This window comes from Notothenia rossii, assembly GCF_949606895.1.
Source record: "Notothenia rossii genome assembly, chromosome: 1".
In the NCBI taxonomy this organism is placed as follows: domain Eukaryota; kingdom Metazoa; phylum Chordata; class Actinopteri; order Perciformes; family Nototheniidae; genus Notothenia; species Notothenia rossii.
The window spans coordinates 33,917,608-33,938,781 of record NC_136912.1 but is presented as its reverse complement, the minus strand read 5'-3'; the positions used below and the strand labels follow the sequence as shown (position 1 = coordinate 33,938,781).

Below are 21,174 nucleotides of genomic sequence, written 5' to 3'. Positions count from 1 at the left end.
ATATACAGTTAGTAACAGAGTCTAAAATGCGAGTATACAGTATACATAGATGGGGGGGGAAGCTGTCCATTGTACGACAGGTTGAGATTTGTACCATTACCGGAGCCAGTTTTGCAATGCTCTCCCCCGAAGGTGCTCTTTAAGAGAGGTTTTGAAGGTAAGTATAGTTTTACTTTCCTTTACAGTAGTGGGAAGAGCGTTCCACCTTGATGTGGCATAATTGCGAAACGTGTATTCCCCTTTTTTTGTGCCAAATGTGGGTTTTACATGATTTGTGGAGCTCCCTCTGGTGTTATGATCATGATATTCCTTGACCTTTGGGAAAATGTTTGACATGTACATGGGTACCATAGAGGTGTATTGGATCTTGTAGACCAGGCCCATTGCAAGTAGCTGTACTCTGTCGTCTACTCAAAGCCATCCTAGGTTGTCAAAGTGGGCAGAGGTGAGGTGGGTTCTAGATGAAAGGTCAAGCAGTAGTCTGACCAGTTTATTTTGTGATGTTTGAAGTTTTATTTTTAGCGCCTTGGAGGTGCTATGGTACCATGACGTGCAAGCATAGTACCCTTGAATGAGTGCTCCTGCCAGAGTTTTCAGGGTGTTTTTGTTTACCAGAAAGGAGATCCGGTATAGGAATCTAGTTCTTTGATTGGCTTTTTTTATTACATTGGATGCCATTTTGTCACAGGAGAGGTTTGCCTCAAGAATAGATCCTAGGTATGTAATTTCCTTCTTACTTGTGACAATAATGTCACCCACTGCAACTGAGAAGTCGTCGGATTTGCTGAGATTATGTTTCGAACCGAAGAGAATGGACTCTGTTTTACCCAGGTGTAATGATAATTTATTATCGGCGAGCCAGGTGCAGATTCTGCCGAGCTCGGAGCTGAGGGTTTTTTCAACCTGCAATCTGCTCCTGTCAGAGACCAGCAGGGCTGAGTCGTCCGCGAACAGGAACAAGTTGCAGTCACATGCTGATGACATGTCATTTGCATAAATTAGGAACAGTAACGGACCTAATATGCTTCCTTGTGGAACACCACAGCTCACTGGGAGGGGGGGGGACAGAGTACCGTTTACCTCCACCATCTGTTCTCTCCCCTCCAGGTAGGATTGCATCCAGCTCACCGATAGTTTATTAAAACCTATTGCTTTTAGCTTGTCTCCGAATCGAAGGGGGAAAATACAAAAGCATTGTACACAATTCAAACCAATCAATGTTGTGTCATTAAAAAGGAAAATCTGGTGTTTTTGAGTTGATGAGTAGTGCAGATATCACTGTCAAATCAATCGACAGTAAGGAGAATACTTACTTCCAAGTGTAAAATTATCCGTTATCCAATGGGAATGGACGCTCGTAATATAGGGGACATGATCATTATCTTTTAAATAACGTTAACTAAAGGGAACAATCTATTTGACACAGCTGAAGCTCTGGCCTTCCTTAAAAACTAACTAATTTAATAAAAATCACAGTTGTATTACACACAATGCACTGTTTTTTGAGAACAAAAATCTGTAACTAATATAATTTTTACATTCTGACGAAAAATAAAAATTATTATGAATACAAATAAAATAAAATAAGCCTCCCGTGAGATGCTACAAGCTATAAAGTAGATTTTAAAAACGTTTTATGGAATAAAAGTTCACTGCGGGACGTTGTAGAAATGCGTGTGTGCACCACGACAAAGGAGCCTCATTCACTTTACATAGGGGTTGTTTGCGTGTTGCCGACACGTTAATGTAGCAAAGTTCGTGACTCCACCACGCAATGTGGTGTTAAGGAGTCATGGTGGAGTCACGCATTCTGGTGAGATCAGGCTGTTTCAGAAGTTGAATAATGTCCTCTAGGTTTTTATCATTAATCTGATGGAATTGTGTCATGGTGTTTGAATTGATTTTAAGTGGACACCAGTGGCGTAGCAAGGAATTATTGTGTGGGTGGGCCTGGAGAAATGTAGGTGGGCCAGGGGGAGACTTATTAAGCGTGGGGTCTGAGCTGAAACTTCATTAATGATTTTAATGATTTTTTAATGCAAAATTAAATGTAAATTAATACTGGTAATAATTAAATACATAATATTTCACATCAAAAGAAACAACAATCGTATACATCGTATTAAATAATCGGATAGAACTGTAAACAGAATAGCTGAAACTTTAACAAAATAAATAACTCAGTTACCTCTAATAATCAACCCATGTTTGTATAATTGAGTTAACTCCGTGTGTCGCTGCTAGCATTCATAACACCTGACGTGGAAACGTTACTCGTGGATGGGGGGGGGGCTACAGCGCTACCAGAAAGACAGTCGAACCCGGTGCATTTCTCCATCTGAATGTGGTGCACTTTTGCTAAATGTTTAGACAAATTGCTCGTGTTACCGGCGCCCTTACATGCTAAACTCTTATTGCACTTTTGGTAACGACCATCGAGACGGGTAAAGTTGAACCACACCTCGGAACGCGTTCTCCCTGCCATCTCCTCCGTGTGTGTGTGTTGCTGCATGTAGCAGCGTGTAAACTGCCTCGCCCCCTCGCAAGCAGGCGTGGATTGAAAAGATCTAAAATACAAAAAATAATCATAGACGCATTTTGCTGTCTTTTTGCATATTAGAAACGGAGTTGGCGACACTAAAACTGCAATATAATGTTTGTGTAGCAAGATATATGACAGATATGTTTTACCTGTCTCTCTCCAGTACCGACCGATAACGTCGGAGCTTAAAGAGCATCTTGCAGGTTTTTATTTTTTCTACATTTATGCTTAAACTTGCTTGAAAATTACAATTAAAAAAGTGAATGCAGGATTTGATATGTTTTACGAGACATAAGGGCAGGAATTCAGAGGGAAAGGAGCAATTTTGAGCTCTGCTCTTAAAAACGGCTTTTCTTTAAGGTCAATGCGTCATATTACATCACACAGGGGACACATCTCCGCTCTTTGGCCACGGGTATAGTGGAGTTGCGTTGAGTAGAGCGGTTGTGTTTTAAGGAGCTGGTATTTTTGGTAGTTTTACATTGTATTTCACCATTTGTAATCATGGTGCAGTATTGTGTTTGTGCAGGTTGCACAAATACCAGCCTGTCAGGACATCGAGTCCACTATTTCCCTAACAGGAAAAGAAAGCTTGCTAGCTTTCGGTCCTGGATTCGTTTTGTGCAGACAAAGAGACGGGACTTCAATGCTGCGTCTGTGACGAAAAACGCGGTCGTTTGTGGCGCCCATTTTCGACTGGAGGATTATGAGTCAAGTGATGTGATGGAGTGCAGTATGGGATATCGAAGCCAGGACCGTGTGAGGCTGATAGCTAGTGCGGTTCCGTCAAGACAGCTCCGGCAGCAGCAGCAGCAGGCTGGAGTGAGAGCGCGGGAGCGTCGGTCAGAGATTCAGCAAAACGAAAACGTGAACTGTGCACCGTAAGTATTGTTTTTCTAACTTTTGCTAACTTCCAAATTAGTCAGTATAATGATTTCAATAATGACAAGCAACGTGTGTTTAGTATTTATTGTTGTAAGTTAATGTTGCTAGCTTGTTAAACCCACTTGCTAAGTCATAATGGATAATGTTAGCTAGAATTGGCGTGGGGACTTTATTTGCATATCTAATGACGCAGTTGCTATTTATTTTCATGTGTAATCAGGTGTTTCATGTGTGTGTTTTCAAGACTTTGGGAGACAACAGTATTGCAGATTCACCTACAGCCAGTGATGCTGGGCTTATAGACCCAGAGCAAGAGGTCGTCTCTCCACTGGTTCCTCAGCCAACATCTGTGCTTCACTGCGGCTCACAGTGTAACCTCAGACCTTTCCATCGTTCATCAGGTAAATGTAACACAGAAGTAGCGCGCCCATTTTAAATCAAAACGCGATAAAGACTCTGCATAGTTTTTGTACATGTTAAAAACATATTAGAAAAACATCTCAGTAAGATGCAGGCTGTTAGAACTCCAAGACTTGCTATGACCTCAATAATTAACATATAAATGCATTAAAAAACCTCAGCCCGAATGTCAACAAAACCTGAACATAAGCTTTGTAAAGGTAGATTGTATGGCAGGGCTGTTGTTTATGGCAGGCACAATTATATAATATATATCTTTTTATCCTAGCTGTCCAGGTACAGCCCAGGATGGTCAGTGTGGGGTGTCAGACAGAATCTCCACTGCCCAGTCCTGCACACAGTGATGATGAGTCATCTTCTGTAACCATGGACCACCCTGGGGATATGCCATGGAGCCCAGAGGAGGAAATGATGAGCGAGTCGTCTGACGAGGAACCATCAAAAGAGCCACTGCAGCGAACTAATGTTGATCTCAAGTAAGGCTTCTTTTAATTTTAGATGATGTGTACTGTATTACCAAATTGTGTCGGTCAGAAAAAACAAGATTTTTTTTTTTTTTTTTCAGTGCTGCTGACAAGTTCATTGTGTGCCAAACCCAGCTGATGTCCTTGTTCACCATTTGCCCTTCCTGTTGTGGGGAAACCCAGGGTAATGTGGAGCAGCAAGAGGGAACGTATATAAAGATAAAACAAGTAAGAGGATATGTGTGAATTCCACTGATGTAAAAATAAAGGTTGTATCATAACCTGTATGTAAATGTTTGTTTTATTTTATTTTTATGTTTTATCAATTCACTGTGTCTATACTTCATTAGTTTTATGGTATAATTGATTTTTGACTGACTAAGAGTTGTACTGGCAATGTTCTGCTTTTCACATCTCTTAGGTATGTGCAGCATGTGGGTATGAGCGTTTTTGGCAGAACCAGCCAATGCTGTACAGAAACATGCCAGCCTGCAACCTGTTACTGAGTGGGGCCATCCACTTTTCAGGTTCCATGGCTACCCAGACAATACGGATGTTGAAACTGTTAGGGCTTCAGTGCATCAGTGTCGGCACCATCTTCCGCCATCAACGCCTGTACACAATCCCTACTATCGTGCAGGCCTGGTGAACTAAGCAGGCTGGGATCATCCGAGAACTGAAGGAGATGGGGGGTGGGCTAATCCTCTCTGGTGACTGCAGGTAGAAAACTTCAGCTTGTATTATTGATATCAAAAAGAGGTCAAAACAATATTTAAATTACATTCATTTAGCTTTATCCAAAGCAACTTACAATAACTGCTTTGCATTGTTTTTTGGGCTTTAACGTCTGAATTAAACTGTTTTTGACACTCATAGGTCAGACTCTCCTGGCCATTGTGCCAAATATGGCACCTACTCCTTGATCGAGGACAGAATAAACAAGGTTTTGGATCTTCAACTTGTCCAGGTAAGTTAACGTTATCAGTCACACAAATCAGATGTGCTTTCGTCAGATGTGACACGGTTAGTGATATGACTGTGTGAGCCTCTCCGCTCACACAGGGTTCAAATAGGGACGGAAAGAGCAGGTTGGTTGAACACAGGCGTTTATTAACTCCAAACAAAAATATACGCGGGTCTCAAACGTTGCCCGGGTGGGAACCTTCACAGGTCCTTTTGTGACCTTCCAGGATCCCGCCTACTGCGAAACAGACCAGAACCAGGTTACGACATGCTTTTATTCCGGCACTGATTACCTGATTCCGATCAGCTGTCTGGCCTCCGGCCGAGCCACTCCCTCCACTCCAGCAGCCAGCGCCCAAACCACACCCCGCTGCCACATACCCCCACCGCCCGACTCAGGCCGGGATCCCGCCGGCCGCAAGCTGACTCTCCCCCCCCCCCTCCGCAGAGCGAGAGAGGAAATCAGCCACGACCATCCGGTTACCCGGCCTGTGGATCACCTTGAAGTTGAAAGGCTGTAACGCCAGATACCACAGAGTGATCCAAGCGTTGGCATCCTTCATGCGGTGGAGCCACTGGAGCGGGGCATGGTCCGACCAGAGGGTGAAAGGGCGCCCCAGGAGGTAGTACCGCAGGGCGCCGACCGCCCACCGTATGGCGAGGCACTCCTTTTCCACCGTACTGTAGTTCACCTCCCTCTGGGCGAGCTTACGACTAATGTACAGTACGGGGCGGTCGACCCCCTCTACGTGCTGGGACAAAACGGCCCCCACCCCACTGTTCGAGGCGTCGGTCTGCAACACAAAAGGGAGAGAGAAGTCAGGAGAATACAGAAGCGGCTTACCACAGAGGGCTTTTTTAACCCTCTCAAACGCCAGCTGACACCGCTCCGTCCACTGGACCGGATCTGAAGCACCCTTTCGGGTCAGGTCGGTCAGGGGATTGGTCAGCTCCGAAAAGGACGGGATGAATCGCCTGTAGTAGCCGGCCAGCCCCATGAACCTCCTGACCTCTTTTTTCGTCTTGGGCGCCAGACAGGCTGAAATGGCGGTTGTTTTCTCTATCTGTGGCCGCACCTGCCCGCCGCCCAAGTGGTACCCCAGATACCGTACCTCCCTCCGTCCAACCGCACACTTCTTCGGGTTGGCCGTGAGCGCCGCCTGCCTCAGGGACTCGAGCACCGCCCCCACCTGCTGCATATGCTGCTCCCATGTCTCACTGTGAATGATGACATCATCCAAGTAAGCAGCAGCATATGCAGAGTGGGGACGCAGCACCCGGTCCATGAGCCGCTGGAAGGTGGCTGGAGCTCCGAACAACCCGAAAGGAAGTGTGATGAATTGGTATAAACTATACGGAGTGGAGAAGGCCGTTTTTTCCTTAGACTCTGGAGAAAGGGGAATCTTTATTTATTTTTTTATTTAACCTTTATTTAACCAGATAAAAAGCATTGAGATAAAATCTCATTTACAATGCTGACCTGGCCAAGAAGGCAGCAACGTTACACATAACACATAACACAAACATATAAAATACAGAGAACATAACTAAGAAAACAAAAGACGAAAAAAAGCAGTTACTACATTGTGCACATTAGGACAGTAAGAAAGGCACTACTTATTACTGCAAGAGCAGCTGGTGGTAAGGACTTCTGACAACTTCAATTTAAAACAGGCTATAGAAACAAGTGCCGTCAGTTTGAGGCGTGATTGAAGGTCATTCCAAGACCAAGGACCATAATAAAAGAGACTCCTTTTTCCAGCCTCAGTCCGCACGGCAGGAACCTGGAACCGTATCAAGGCACTGGATCTGAGGTTGTAAAAGTCACAAACTGGAGCAAATCTGGCACATATGTAGAGTGGAAGATTTCCTAAAATGGCTTTATACATTAATAAAAACCAATGCTGCATCCTACGCATAGTGAGTGAGGACCATCCAGTTAGGCTATACAGTGTGCAATGATGAGTCCTATAGGGTGCATTTGATATATAACGCAGTGCAGCATGGTAGAGTGGGTCAAGTTTGGCCAAGACAGTGGGACAGGCAAATCTATAAATGGTGTCACCGTAGTCCAGCTGGGACAGGAATAAGCCAGAGACCAACCTTTTACGGGATGAAGTTGAAAAACAACATTTAAGTCTGTAAAGGAAGCCAAGACTGAATTTCAATTTCTTTGTTAGAACTTCGATATGGTGTTTGAAGTTCAGATTACTGTCCAACCAAAAGCCAAGATATTTGTAGATATCAACAAACTCCACAGAGACGCCATCAAGGGTGTCAATGGAGAGGCAAGAGGACGCTGACTTGGGACCAAAAAGCATTGCTTTGGTTTTCTTACTGTTCAAAAGCAGTTTGGAATCAAGAAGTGCATGCTGCAGCGTGATAAAATCAGATTTTAAATTGGAAACGGCCATGTCCAGAGAAGGAGCACATGAATATACAATAGTGTCATCAGCATACATATGATAGGTAGAAAATTGCATCTGATTACAAATATTGTTTACATATAATAAAAAGAGCAAAGGCCCCAAAATAGAGCCCTGTGGAACGCCCTTCTCCAAGGTGACAGGGTCAGAGACAGTGCTACCCAACCTGACGCATTGAGTACGGTCGGTTAGATAACTCTGAAACCAACAAATGGCATTATGACCGAAACGAGACACCAACATAACATTAGACATAATGTGGTGATCTACAGTATCAAATGCTTTGGCTAGGTCAATAAACAATGCAACACAAACAGATTTGTTATCCAAAGCAGCCTTGATATCATCTAAGACTTTCAGACTGGCAGTCACAGTACTGTGCTCTGATCTGAATCCAGATTGCATAGGGTTAAGGATGTTGTGTGAATTTAAAAAAAGTTTTAGCTGAGTAGAAACTAGGGACTCAAGAATCTTTGATAACATAGAAAGATTTGAGATAGGACGATAATTATTTAACTCAGTGGGATCACCAGCTTTCAAGAGGGGCGATACCAGAGCTTGCTTCCACAGAGCTGGCAGTGTGTGAGTGGACAGGGAGAGATTAAAAATATCAGTTACTGGTTGTGCTATAATCTGAGCTGCAATTTTTAAAAAGAATGGGTCGAGGCCGTCAGGCCCGGCAGACTTTTTAGGATCAATTGAGTGCAAACCCTGTAAGACTTCAGAGACCGAGAAAGAAGCAAAATCAAAAACAGGGGAGCTCATCTCTTGACTAGGGCTGTGAGTACGACCATTTAGAGAGTCATGACTTTGCTCATCAAAAATGTGACCAGCCTTTTTGAAGTGAGCATTGAAAGCATTAGACATACCATCTGAATCTGAAATAAAATAATCACTGACCTTCAGTTTTTGTGGGAAACTAGAAACTTTCTTGTTCTGAAGTGATTTAATTGTTTTCCAGAACTTAGAATGGTCATTAAAACAATCAGTGGTTAAGCTCAGATAGTAATCAGTTTTAGCTTTTTTAATAAGGGCTGAACATTTATTTCTGAGGACACGAAAAAGAAGCCAGTCATCACTAGTGTTAGACTTTCTAGCTAAAGACCATCGCTTATTTCGATCATGAATTAGATCAGATAGTTCTCTAGTAAACCATGGAGTGTTCCTATTCTTGACTCTGAATTTTCTAAGGGGGGCATGTCTATTAATAATCGATAAAAAGTGATCAATAAAAAATTGGACGGCAACATCAACAGATGGAATTAACGCTATGAAGTGCCATTTAACCTCCGCCAGATCGTGTAGGAAAGCCTGCTCAGAGAAGTGTTTGAAGCAGCGCCTGAGGACAATAAGGCCCTTGGCTTTGGGCAACTTAGTGCTCCTAACGCAAGCAATAGTGCAATGGTCACTGATATCATTAGGAAAAACACCAACAGACACATACTTATGAGCTGCATTTGTTAGAATGACATCTATAAGGGTATCGTTATTGGGTTTGGCAGGGTTTATTCTAGTGGGACTATCAATAAGCTGAGTTAAGTTCAAAGAATCACAAACCTGCTTAAACTGTGAAGATTTATCACTCAACCAGTCCCAATTTAAATCACCCATTAATATGATTTCAGAAGAAAACATAGACAACAATTCAGTAAGGCTAGTAGTTGCATCCATGATGGCCGATGGAGGCCTATAACAGCCAATAACAGTGAGAGGAGCATTTGCTATAGTTATTTGGACTGCTAGCAACTCAAATTGCCTTGGAATTGAAATAGAGTGAAGGACTGAGCACTGTAGTTTCTCAGCAGTGTATATTGCAACACCACCAGCTCTGCCCTTACGATCCGTTCTGAATACATTATATCCATCAATGTGAATAACAGTGTCAGTGACAGACGGTTTTAACCAGGTTTCAGAAACTACAACAATATCAGGTTTAGCAACTAAAAACCAGGTCTTGAAAACATCTAATTTGGGCACTAGGCTTCTAGCATTAACATGCAGAAAACCCAATCCTTGCCTACAGCTAAACTCATTCGGAGTTGGCAAATTATGCAAGGAAGCAGAGAAACACTCAGGACCAGGGTTAATGTTAACGTTACCAGAGAGTAGTAGCGGTAACAATATTAACAGTCTGGAAGATGATTTTTTCACATGGGCTCTGGACGCGTCGCTCCTCGGGGGGGCGGGGCTGCTCCAATCCTTCGATATTAGCGAGTCCAGAGTAAATAGGGCAAACGGGAGAGCGCATTTCGTGCCATGAAACATCAGCTTTTGGTAAAAACTATCCGATAGAGTCAGCGCTCCAGAGGTTCCACCATCTGAAAGTCCGAAGTGAATAGAGATATTGCTGGGAGGCAACCCGTCAGTTTTGCCGACATGCGGTCTGACAATTAATCCCAGGAAGAAAGCGAACACAAGGGTAGCTTTAGGCAACATAGTGCCTTAACACACCCAATTCAGGATCCGCAGCTCAGGTGAATCCGCAGCTCAGGTGCATCAGCCCCCGACAGCACGGCAGGACAGACAGCAATCCAGAGTCCGAAGGAGCGAAAGCTCAGGCAGAGAGCAAACAATCCAGTCACAGCGAGGCACCGGCACAAAACAGCCCAAAAACTCAAGCTTTTAAAACGTTTTTAAAAGCGCAGCAGACCAATTTAAAAACGGGTCTAAAAAGCTAAATAAAAATTATAAAATTTCAGTATGCACAAGAAGAACGAGGCCAATCTGCCAATAGCCTTTGGTTAAATCCAGCGTCGTGTAAAAGCGAGCAGTGCCGAGCCGATCCAGGAGTTCGTCGACCCGGGGCATTGGATAAGCATCAAATTTGGACACCTCGTTCACCCTGCGGTAGTCCACACAGAACCGGATTGACCCGTCGGACTTACGTACCAGCACGACGAGGCAACACCAGTCACTGGTGGACTCTTCTATCACTCCCATCTCTAGCATAGCCTGAAGCTCCGCCTGAACAATTTTCCTCCTGTGTTCAGGCAGCCGATAGGGCCGTGAACGAATGGCCACGCCCGGGAGCGTTTCTATGCGGTGGTGTATGAGAGAGGTGCGCCCTGGCAGCGTAGAGAACACGTCGGCAAACTGCCTTTGCAACGAAGCAACGTCTGCTCTCTGGCCCGGTGAGAGATTGTCGCCACAACAGACCGGGGCTACTTTGTTGCTTTTAATGACCTCCGGTCCCAACTCATCTCTCTCAATCATCGTGGTGGCCAGAGAAACCGACGCCACCTCCCTCCATGCTTTCAGGAGGTTAAGGTGGTAAATCTGTGTTGCTCCCCCCCTGTCAGAACGCACCACCTCATAATCTACGTCCCCCACTCGTCGTGTGACCACGAAGGGTCCTTGCCACTTGGCGAGTAGTTTAGAGCTAGAGGATGGGAGTAATACAAGCACTTTATCTCCCGGTGAAAATTGTCTCAGTTTCGACCCTCTGTTGTACAGGCGCTGCTGACGTTCCTGAGCCTGGAGCAAATTCTCCCGTGATTTCTGCCCCAGTGAGTGGATTTTTGCTCGCAGGTCCATAACGTACTATATTTCGTTCTTACTGGTGCTTGGACCCTCCTCCCAGTTTTCCTTAACTAGGTCCAAAACACCCCGGGGCTTCCTACCAAATAACAGCTCAAAGCGAGAAAATCCCGTGGAGGACTGGGGCACCTCCCGCACTGCAAACAACAGAGGATCTAGCCATTTATCCCAATTATGGCTATCTTCGTGAACGAACTTACGAACCATGTTCTTTAGTGTTTTGTTAAACCGTTCCACCAGGCCGTCGTTCTGCGGACGGTAAACACTAGTCCGTATTGAATGGACGCCCAATAGTTCATACAGCTCGCGTAGTGTGCGTGACATAAACTGTGTGCCCTGGTCAGTCAGGATCTCTTTCGGGATCCCGACTCGGGAGATAATGTGAAACAGTGCCTGCGCGACGCTCTTTGCAGAGATATTACGCAGCGGCACTGCCTCGGGATATCGCGTTGCATAATCCACTAGGACTAGTACAAAGCGATATCCCCGTGCACTCCAGTCTAATGGCCCGATGAGGTCCATACCAACTTTCTCAAAAGGCACCTCAATCAATGGTAACGGGCGCAAAGGCCCTCTGGGGATGGCCGGCGGGTTAACCAGCTGACATAAACGGCAAGATGCACACCACCCTTCACATCTGCGCGAATGCCCGGCCAATAAAATCGGGCCATTATCCGGTGTAGTGATTTGTCATACCCTAGGTGACCTGACATTAGGGGTGTCACGGTGTGAAATTTTCGGCTCACGGTTATTGTGACCAAAATTACCACGGTTTACGATATTATCTCGGTAATTTTTTTTTTTTTAGTGTTAACATTAAGGTGACCAGGTACCGATCCGAAGACCTCGAACAACAACGTTGTTCCCCAAACATCCACATCCAACCTGGAGATGAGAGTACATGGAAATAGGGGGCATTCAGCAATGGGTTAAAAAGTAGAGTGTTTATTACAATATAATGTTAAAAATAAAAAAAAACTCTATGAGAAGTGCAGGATTCAACAACGAGGTAAGGCAAAACTGGTTTTGAAGGAACATAACATAAAATGAAGTGCAGCCTGTGCAGATTTTACATTTTACTTGAACTAACTACTCAGAACAAAGATGAACCAGACTGTGTAAAATAACTTATCATAAATGCTGTCAATATTAAACATATTTAAAACGAATAAAAAAGGACTGTATACTAGTAACCAAATGCACATATTCAAGTATTTTGATGTATCTTTTTACACATTCACAATTACACATTCACAATTGTCAAATAACCTGGCGGTGATTCAGTTCTCTCACTTTAGGTTAAAGTGCAAAAAGGTTAGCATGTTAACCTTGTCTGCTTTCAGACAGTTCCTAAGTGGGGAAACAATATACCCACTTGCGCTGAAAACCCTCTCGGAAGGCACGCTGGTCGCCGGGATAGACATCAGCTTTTTTGCCATCCTGGCAAGATGAGGCAACTCAGATGCGTGCCCTCTCCACCACACCAGTGGATCGTCCTCCGCTTGGATGGGTGGCAAAGACAGGTACACCCTGACCTCCTCCCTCACCTTATCCTCTGGGGTGGCTGGACCTGAAGCCTGCTCTTCTCGCTGCTGCCTTGCTGAAGTTATCTTTTTCAGCAGCCCACTGAGCCCAGCTAGGCTTTTCTGTTTTGCTGCTGCTGCTGCTAGAGTAGAGTAGTAGAGTATCATTTATTAATCCCGAGGGGCAAATTAAGGTGTCAAGTAACATACATACATAAATACAGAAGACATTACACACAAAACATTACACACCATTCCACATACACTCACCTGCTGCTGCTGTGGGGGTACTGCTGTAGGACTGTTCCTCTTCTGGCTCTTGTCTGATCTGTGGAGGTGCCAGATTCAGGGCCTCCTGAACACAGCTGTCCACAAAATCATCAACAGGGGCTTCTATAAAGCTGGTCTTGAAGCGAGGGTCAATGAAGCAGGCCATCTGCATCACCTCATTTACCTTGTTCCCGGTGTATCGTTTGGTAAGATCCTCCCTAATGGCCCGTTTCATGTTCTTCAGCAGGGCTGAATCCTGCTCACCCTCCTCGTCAAGGACATCCCCTGTAATGTGGTCCAGGACAGGCTTGATTGCAGACAAGGTCACACGTGTCTCGGAACAGAGTGCGTCTGTGAATGTGCTGAGAGGCTCAAGGAGCTGGCAGAGTTGCTCCAGAACCGAGATGTCAGTGTCTTTAGGCATCAGATGCCAAACCCCCCTCTCTGTGGCCAGTGCAGCACAGACTGCCTGCTGCTGGCTGAGGAATCTTTCAACCATCTTGAATGTAGATCCCCATCTGGTGACCACATCATGAATAAGGGCCTTCTGGGGCAGGTTGAGGACCACTTGCTTTTCTCGGAGTGCTCGCTTTTTCTTCCAGCTCCGAGAGAATGCTTGGACGAGATGCCGACAGGCCTTCACTGCAGCGTCCACCCTCTGCATCCTCAGGGCCTTCGATATGGCCAGGTTTAAGTTGTGACCAAAGCATCCCAGCCACAGTTCGGTGTAATCTTCAAAGGCCTTGGCCATATTGGCAGCGTTGTCTGTTGTCACGGCGACTAGTTTGGTTTTGGGTATATCCCACTCTTCCAGCATGTTGTCAAAAAATTCTTCAATATTTTGGGCTGTGTGGTCATCTGGAAAAAAATGGCTCTCCAAGCAGTGGGAGGTCAGTTGCCATTCTGGGGTGATGAAGTGGACTGTGAAGCTGATGTACGGCTCTCCTCCCCCTCTTTCACTGGTCCAAAGATCCGTAGTAGCCGCAAAGTAGTCAGCCTGTGCCAAACTCTTCTTCACATCAGTCTTCACCGTGTTGTACATCTTCGGAATGGCCGTCTTCGAAAAGTAGTTCCTTGTTGGAACTTTGTAGTGAGGCACGGCAGTCTTCATTATCTTTAAGAAGCCCGGCCGCTCCACCATTTGGAAAGGCATCATGTCTTTTGCAATGGCAAATGCAATGGCTTCCGTTAGCTCGTCTGCATTTTTGGACCCAGGTGCATGAGCTGCTTGTTTTTGAAACACCTGTTGCAGGGTCTGGGTTCCTGATGTGGATGGGGATGGCCTTGATGTTGCTCCACTCTATATATATATATATATATATATATATATATATATATATATATATATATATATGTATATATATGTATATATGTGTATATATGTATATATATGTATATATATATATATGTATATATATGTATATATATATATATGTATATATATGTATATATGTATATATATGTATATATATATATATATATGTATATATATGTATGTATATGTATATATATGTATATATATATATATGTATATATATAGAGAGAGAGAGAGAGAGAGAGAGAGAGAGAGAGAAAAACAGCCATTAAGTTACTATTCAACAATCATCAAGTTTGCGTATGAAGTCAAATACCTACATTAATTTATTACCTTAAAAGTGTAATGTTGATGCAGGTAAATGGTAAGTTTAGGTTATTAGGCAAGAAGCCAGTACTGTATGAGAACTAAGCTGTTTAGCGCCTTACAATGGCGTTTAGTAGTGCACTAGCTACCAACGAATAGAGCATGGCACCGCAGTAGGATGTATTTTAAAATGCTAGCAGTGGGCGTGCTTACACTGACATTTAATATCAAGGTTTAACATTTTAGACAATCGGGTATATCGTTGCATTATCCCTTGACCCAAAGTCAGAAGTAACTTAATCATTAATGTGTTTCACTGCACTATTTTCACTGTCTCATGGCATATCAAAGTTTAGCTATTCAACTTAGCTTAGAATGGCGTTTAGCGCCGATCTAAGAATGGTGAACACACGAGAGCAGGTGCATTTGCTAATGTAATGTAATTATCAAGATTTAACATGATTGACAGTCGGATATAATTGTTACATTTCCCCTTTACCCGAAGGCAAAAGTTATTTCGAGCATTTCAGCTAAAACTATGTGTTAGTATTAACAAATATACCTTGCACTGGCTGTGCAGCTGCGGGTGATGGTCTCGTAGATGAGTGAGCAAATTCGATGTGTTGCTCCCTTTCGCGGATACCTTCCGCCGGCATGTCCTGCACACGGGGGCACCGTCCTCCACCAGTTGCCCCTCGGAGTTTTTTAAATATCCAAAGTAGGACCACACTTCTGATCTTCTGCGCTTAGAAGGTGGAAAAATGGTACCATCGCGGCTTCCTTCTTCTGCTGCCATGCTTAAAGTGAGAGAGTGTGATAAAAGAACCTAGGACTAGTGGCGCCTGCGAACGTTCGAAAGTGTCACGTGTGTGGTGTAGAGCTCTAGTAACGCACATAGATAACATTATGTTTTGAAATGCAAAGTATTTAGCGCGGTAACAGTGTAATACAGTGTAACCGTGGGAGTATTAGGGAAATGAAAGCTCTCCCGGTGTAACGGTGTGCGGTAATTTAACCCACCGACATAACACCGTGTTTTGAAATTCAGAAGGTTATCTCACCGTCAAAATATTTTAGCGCGGTTACCGTCTACACCGGTAACCGTGACACCCCTACCTGACATGGGGTTATAATGAGCCGCCTGGAAAACCATTTCCCGACGGCTTTTTGGCACCAACAACGGGGTATTTATCTCTCCTGTCTGTGTGTCACGGCTTACACGATACAGCCTGTCCCTAACCATCGTAAAGTGTGGGTGAGTGAGTGCTGCGTTTGGGTGTAGCTGGGAGCCATCAATACTCACCACCTGGCCGAAGGCATGCTGAAGGGTCTCGTCCCTCGTCTGTTCGAGGGGGAAATCCTCCACGGGAAACAACAGCGGGTCCAGAGGGACCTCCGCGGCCCCCTCCGTTTCCGTTTCCCCCTCTATGTCGTCAGCCGCCTCCGACTCTACACTAAACACAGCACACAATTCACATTTCCCTGCCGTCCGTGATTGCACCCCCATAGCCCCCGCTAGCTGAGCAAACCCCGGCCAATTCGTTCCCAAAATCAGAGGGTGCGTAAGGCGAGTGCTAACTCCAGCCCTGACTCTATGCTTTTTCCCCTTATAAGAAATTTCCAGCGTCACCTCCGGGTACTGGTGAATATCCCCATGCACACACCTCACCTTCACCCACGATGCTTCAATCAATGCCCCGGGCCGAACCAGGTGCTGATGGATCATCGTCTGATTACAGCCCGTGTCCATCAGAGCCTGGTGTGTACCCCCCTGTATACATACCGGTATACGGTACGTCCCTTCCAAATCGGTCCTGCAACCCGAACCAGCTGTCCGACCTCCATGAGAGGACACTCCCGTCGGAAGTGGCCGGGCTGCCCGCACCGCCAGCAATCCTGCCCTGACGTCTGAGGAGCCCCCCGTGGTGCCGGACGACCAGAAGCGTAGGCCGGACCCTGGGGAGAGATAAAAACAGGAGGGTAAGGTAGAGCTAGGGGGGAAAGTGTCGGGGCTGCGGGGTTGGGGCCGTGTGATGGTGGGGAGGGAAGGGCAGCTGCTCCAGGAAACCTCCTCCTCAGGGCTGGGACGGGTCTGCCCGCTGAGACGGCTGGTGGTCGGGGCTCCTCTTTCATGCTCCGCCGGGGAAGCGAGAGGTGGTCCTCCGCGAGGACGACGGCTGCTTCCAGGTTGGCGGGGCGATGGCACTGGACCCAATTCGCCGTCGAAGATGGCAGGCCGGCGATTAACTGCTCCAGCGCCACCTGCCCGACGACTTCCTCAGCGGAGCGCACCCCCGGCTGGAGCCAGCGGCTCGCTGCATCCAGGAGCCGCTGCGCGTAGGAGAAGGACCGGTCAGCGTCCTCGAAGGGGAGGGCCCGGAACCGGCGGCGATGTCCCTCTGGCGTGCTGCCAAGCCGGTCCAGGATGGCCTTCCTCAGATGCCGGTACACATGCCGTGAGGCTGCTGGCGGGCTGTGGGCGGCTAGATGCGCACTCCCAGATAGCAGAGGCAATAACCGCGCTGCCCACTCCTCCTCCGGCCATCCGCACGCCGCCGCTGTGCCCTCAAAGATGTCCAGGTATGCCTCCGGATCATCCTCTGCCGTAAATTTCTGGAGGGCAATTGAAGGCGGTCGGGGCGGGTTGGTAGTGGGATCGGCCTCCCGAGCGGCCGGACGCTGCAGCAGCTCCCGTAGGAGAGCCCGGTCCTCGCGCTGGCTCGAGGCGATCCCGAGCAGAGCCTCGCTCTGCTGTCGCTGTAATGCTGTGGTGGTCTCCTGCATGTGAGCGAGACGTTGGAGGGCCTGACCCAGCGGGGTTTCTCTTTCCGACATGATGTCCCTGTTCAGGCGCCACTGTGAGCCTCTCCGCTCACACAGGGTTCAAATAGGGACGGAAAGAGCAGGTTGGTTGAACACAGGCGTTTATTAACTCCAAACAAAAATATACGCGGGTCTCAAACGTTGCCCGGGTGGGAACCTTCACAGGTCCTTTTGCGACCTTCCAGGATCCCGCCTACTGCGAAACAGACCAGAACCAGGTTACGACATGCTTTTATTCCGGGACTGATTACCTGATTCCGATCAGCTGTCTGGCCTCCGGCCGAGCCACTCCCTTCACTCCAGCAGCCAGCGCCCAAACCACACCCCGCTGCCACAGACTGCATAATGTTGTTTTACAGAGCTCAGAGGTCCCAAGCAGCACCTGGTGTGAACTAGAGGGTCTGAAACGCAGCATTGACTTCCTTAAGGAGCAACACATGCAAGTTTCAGCCCTTATTAGGGACCGAAATCGTCAGGTAAAGTCACACAAGAACGAACAGACAGATGTACACACAAAGATTCTTGGCGCACCATATTAACAGCAAAAAATGCATTTTCTTACTAGTTAGTAAGTAATTAAGGTGTTGTGTTTCACTCTTTAGGTTGCCAAGTGGGTGCGGGAGGAGTTGTGTCCAGGAGGAACGACTCATTTATTTGATATCTGGCATATTGGTAAAAGTATGTATCTTGATGTTGGTAGGTTTGATTAGGCTGAAATTTGTTTATAATTACATTTTCTTTTTTAACATTTTGTTTCTGTTGTGAAACAGGTCTAGGGAAAGCTTTGGATGCTGCTGCAAAGGAGAGGGAGTGTGAGGACCTGAAGCTGTGGAGTCCAGCCTATCAATCACCTGTACTGGACTGCAGCTTCCACTCCTGATGGAGATCCAGATGTGATGGAAGCCAAGTGGCAAAGTATGGTGAATCATGTTCAGGACATCCATTAACACGGCACTCCTGCATTTCCCTGCTGTGCTCATCCACCTCTGGAGGGAGAAGCAAGGGACAAGGAGTGGCTGGAACCAGGTAACGTACTCTGTACACTGTGTTGCTGAAACATCTTAGTCGTCCAAGTGCTTGTTGGTGCTTAGTTTATTTTGGTTCCAGAGCACTCCATCAATATATAACCCAAAGTGTGCTAACACATTAATAAAGCGTTATATAAATAACACCTGATATAGACCCTCCAGAAAAACGCGGGCAAAAATCCTTGATTATGCGGGCTAAAATCCTGGATTATGCGGGCTAAAATCCTTGATTATGCAATTAAATATGCGGGGGTTTTATGTGATTTTATGCGGTGAAATTGCGGGAAGTTGCGAAATATGCGGAAAGTTGCGAAATATGCTAAATATGCGGGGGAAAAGAATAAAAAACAAATTAAATATTGGGCTGTCTTATTTATTCTCTCACACACAACCTGCCACTAACGTTAAACCCCTTTACTATTCAATTAAACACATTTAATGTTTATTTATTGTAAAAGCAATTGGGCTATTTTAATCTCACACACCCCCCCCCACACACACACACACACACACACACACTTCTCCGCCTCATTCTGTTTTCATTTACTCGTTCGTTATCTGACCAGCTTCAATCTTGTAGGCTACTCACTTCGTTTCTTGTAGCCCTCGAAAGGGTTTTTGAGGTTGATGCCCTCGGTGAATGTGAGTTGTTTGGCTTTCTTGTTCGCAGCAGCAGAAAGCAGCGAATGTTTGAATGAATTAAAGTGGGTCGTCACCGTCGATTTTCTCTTATGCTCCAACACACAGTTGCACAGGGTGCAGAATAGTTTCCCCCCACTTTTTGCCCGGTCTTTAGTAGAAATGTTCGTCGGTAAATGAGATGGATTAGATTTTTTCATCTTGGTGTTTTCTCTATCGTGTGAGCTCCACACGTTCACTCTATAAAGTGTTGTTTACATTCTGTGATGCGCGAGCTGATGACGTCACGTCAAGACGAGTTAAAAAAAATGTTTCTCAACTTTGTGTGGAAAAATGCGGGGATTATGCGGTCTTTTGATAAATATGCGGCTTTTTAAAAATATGCGCCATTTTGCTGATTATGCGGTAAATTCTGCGATCGCAGAATCGTGTTTTTCTGGAGGGTCTACTGATAGTATCACACAATCGTGCTTTATCAGTGTAGTTAATACATGCATATGTAGACAATTCTAGTAACATCAGAACAAAATATGTGTTTGTACAGGAACAACTGCAGCCATTAAACTGGAGAGGGTGACTTTGAGAACAGCATTGGTGAAGGATGTCCGGAAGTTGTCTCCACAGCATCAGACCCATTCCCTGGAGGCATTTCACTCCCTCACCCTGCACTTTGCACCAAAGCACACTGGGTTCTCCTTCCTTGGGATGTACAGCAGGTAAATATGATGTGATGGTGAAATAATGTGTACGGCTTAGGGATGTTAATAATTAACCATTTAACCGTTAACGAACAATACGAAGTTTAACCGAATAATGCTATCAGTTAAACAGTTTATTCACATATGTACAAACAACTTGTGAACTGCATAATCTGCTTTTTCTACAGGCTTCTCATGGCAGCCCTGCACTTTAACCACAATAGCAGCAGAGAGGTTGCTCGAACCAGTGATGGTGAGGTGCGTTATGCAGTTCGCTACCCAAGGTTCTGCAAAGGTGGCTGGGTAGTTTGCCCTATCAAGGAGAAGCCATCATACGGTTAGCTGTTTTACTCGGTCCCTAAATATTATTTATTGTGTGATGCATCTATAATATCACTGAATGTGATCACTTGTTTCCTTCCTTCAGCATACGCTGCAGCCCTGATGGAGTCTCTGAGAGAGGGCTACTCCAGGTCACCAGAGACTCTACGAGAGAGCAATGCAGTCTTGTCCTCCACTGCCCCTGCCCCCCTTTCCACTTCCTGCCAGGAGATCGCCAAGGATGAGGCAGTTGGCCTTTATCTGGCACGGCATTCCCGGTTTAACACAGGAAATTACCATAATTTTCGGACTATAAGGCGCACCTGAATATAAGCCGCAGCAGCGGCATACCACTCTCGGTTCCACTTTTACTTTTGCGCGCTACCTGTCTCACTCTTTTCCGGCCTCCAGCTTTTCCTGCTGGAACCCGCCGCTTAAAGGTGGGGGTCCGCGGACCGGCCATAGAGCCCATAGAGTTAAAGGTGTTGGCCGTTAGCTATAAAAATCCATAGATTAGCCGCACCGTTATATAAGCCGCAGCGTCGAAAAATAGGGAAAAAGGCGCGGCTTATAGTCCGAAAATTACGGTAGTGTGAAACCAGCAGATTCTTTGGTTCACAGTTTTCAGGGTAAGATTATTCTAAATTGACATTTGTTTATTTGTTAGATAAAACCTGGTAAGAGATTTTGATGGTGCAAAAATCAATATTAATATATAATAACAATATTTTCTTTCTCTCTTCATAGGATATGTTGGGACAGGTCCCAAAGCTTGCCGCTGTATTTACTCCCTCCATCTGACAGGAGGGAGCCTCGTTGAGCTGCGATAATAATATTAAATAAATAATTCCATATTCATAAATGAAATGATATGCAAATAAAGTTTTCTTGGCTGTGGACTTGTACTCTACATAATTATGTTGAGGTCATGGTAATCTAATTCAATAAACAATAACTGCAATGAACAGATAGCATTTTCTGACTCGTAAAATGATTGGATATGGTGTAATTTGT

The 21,174-nt window shown here is 45.5% G+C and overlaps 2 protein-coding genes across 10 annotated transcripts; one reads left to right on the top strand and one right to left on the bottom strand.

Moving 5' to 3' along the window:
• The first annotated feature begins 3,164 nt into the window (after positions 1 to 3,164).
• LOC307042295 (uncharacterized protein) lies at positions 3,165 to 21,125 on the top strand. 8 transcript variants are annotated; one of them, XM_079686110.1, is made up of 12 exons: positions 3,165 to 3,423; positions 3,672 to 3,828; positions 4,116 to 4,323; positions 4,413 to 4,539; positions 4,733 to 5,031; positions 5,188 to 5,278; positions 17,834 to 17,950; positions 18,077 to 18,152; positions 18,245 to 18,500; positions 19,686 to 19,857; positions 20,028 to 20,176; positions 20,267 to 21,125. In XM_079686110.1, exons 3-5 carry the CDS (start codon positions 4,136 to 4,138, stop codon positions 4,958 to 4,960), a joined length of 543 nt encoding a protein of 180 aa, XP_079542236.1. In that variant the 5' UTR covers positions 3,165 to 3,423; positions 3,672 to 3,828; positions 4,116 to 4,135; the 3' UTR covers positions 4,961 to 5,031; positions 5,188 to 5,278; positions 17,834 to 17,950; positions 18,077 to 18,152; positions 18,245 to 18,500; positions 19,686 to 19,857; positions 20,028 to 20,176; positions 20,267 to 21,125. The 8 variants fall into 7 exon arrangements, with proteins under 8 accessions (XP_079542241.1, XP_079542240.1, XP_079542239.1 ...); XM_079686115.1 differs by having other exon boundaries at positions 4,447 to 4,539; XM_079686114.1 differs by having other exon boundaries at positions 4,426 to 4,539.
• Positions 12,167 to 14,321, bottom strand: LOC307022972 (E3 SUMO-protein ligase ZBED1-like). Of its 2 annotated transcripts, none has more exons than XM_079655922.1 (2): positions 13,031 to 14,321; positions 12,167 to 12,903 (listed from the first exon to the last, which is right to left on the bottom strand). In XM_079655922.1, exons 1-2 carry the CDS (start codon positions 14,184 to 14,186, stop codon positions 12,527 to 12,529), a joined length of 1,533 nt encoding a protein of 510 aa, XP_079512048.1. In that variant the 5' UTR covers positions 14,187 to 14,321; the 3' UTR covers positions 12,167 to 12,526. The 2 variants fall into 2 exon arrangements, with proteins under 2 accessions (XP_079512048.1, XP_079512049.1); XM_079655923.1 differs by having other exon boundaries at positions 12,167 to 12,900.
• Positions 21,126 to 21,174: the final 49 nt, after the last annotated feature.

What these genes read in the sequence shown, in the direction of transcription:
- LOC307042295 (XM_079686111.1), top strand. Translation starts at nt 4,136, where the DNA reads ATGGTCAGTGTGGGGTGTCAGACAGAATCTCCACTGCCCAGTCCTGCA. An exon ending in CGAACTAATGTTGATCTCAA is followed by an intron (nt 4,324 to 4,412) that starts GTAAGGCTTCTT and finishes TTTTTTTTTCAG; the next exon opens with TGCTGCTGACAAGTTCATTG. An exon ending in CGTATATAAAGATAAAACAA is followed by an intron (nt 4,540 to 4,732) that starts GTAAGAGGATAT and finishes CACATCTCTTAG; the next exon opens with GTATGTGCAGCATGTGGGTA.
- LOC307022972 (XM_079655922.1), bottom strand. Translation starts at nt 14,186, where the DNA reads ATGATGCCTTTCCAAATGGTGGAGCGGCCGGGCTTCTTAAAGATAATG. An exon ending in TACCCCCACAGCAGCAGCAG is followed by an intron (nt 12,904 to 13,030) that starts GTGAGTGTATGT and finishes ACTCTACTCTAG; the next exon opens with CAGCAGCAGCAGCAAAACAG.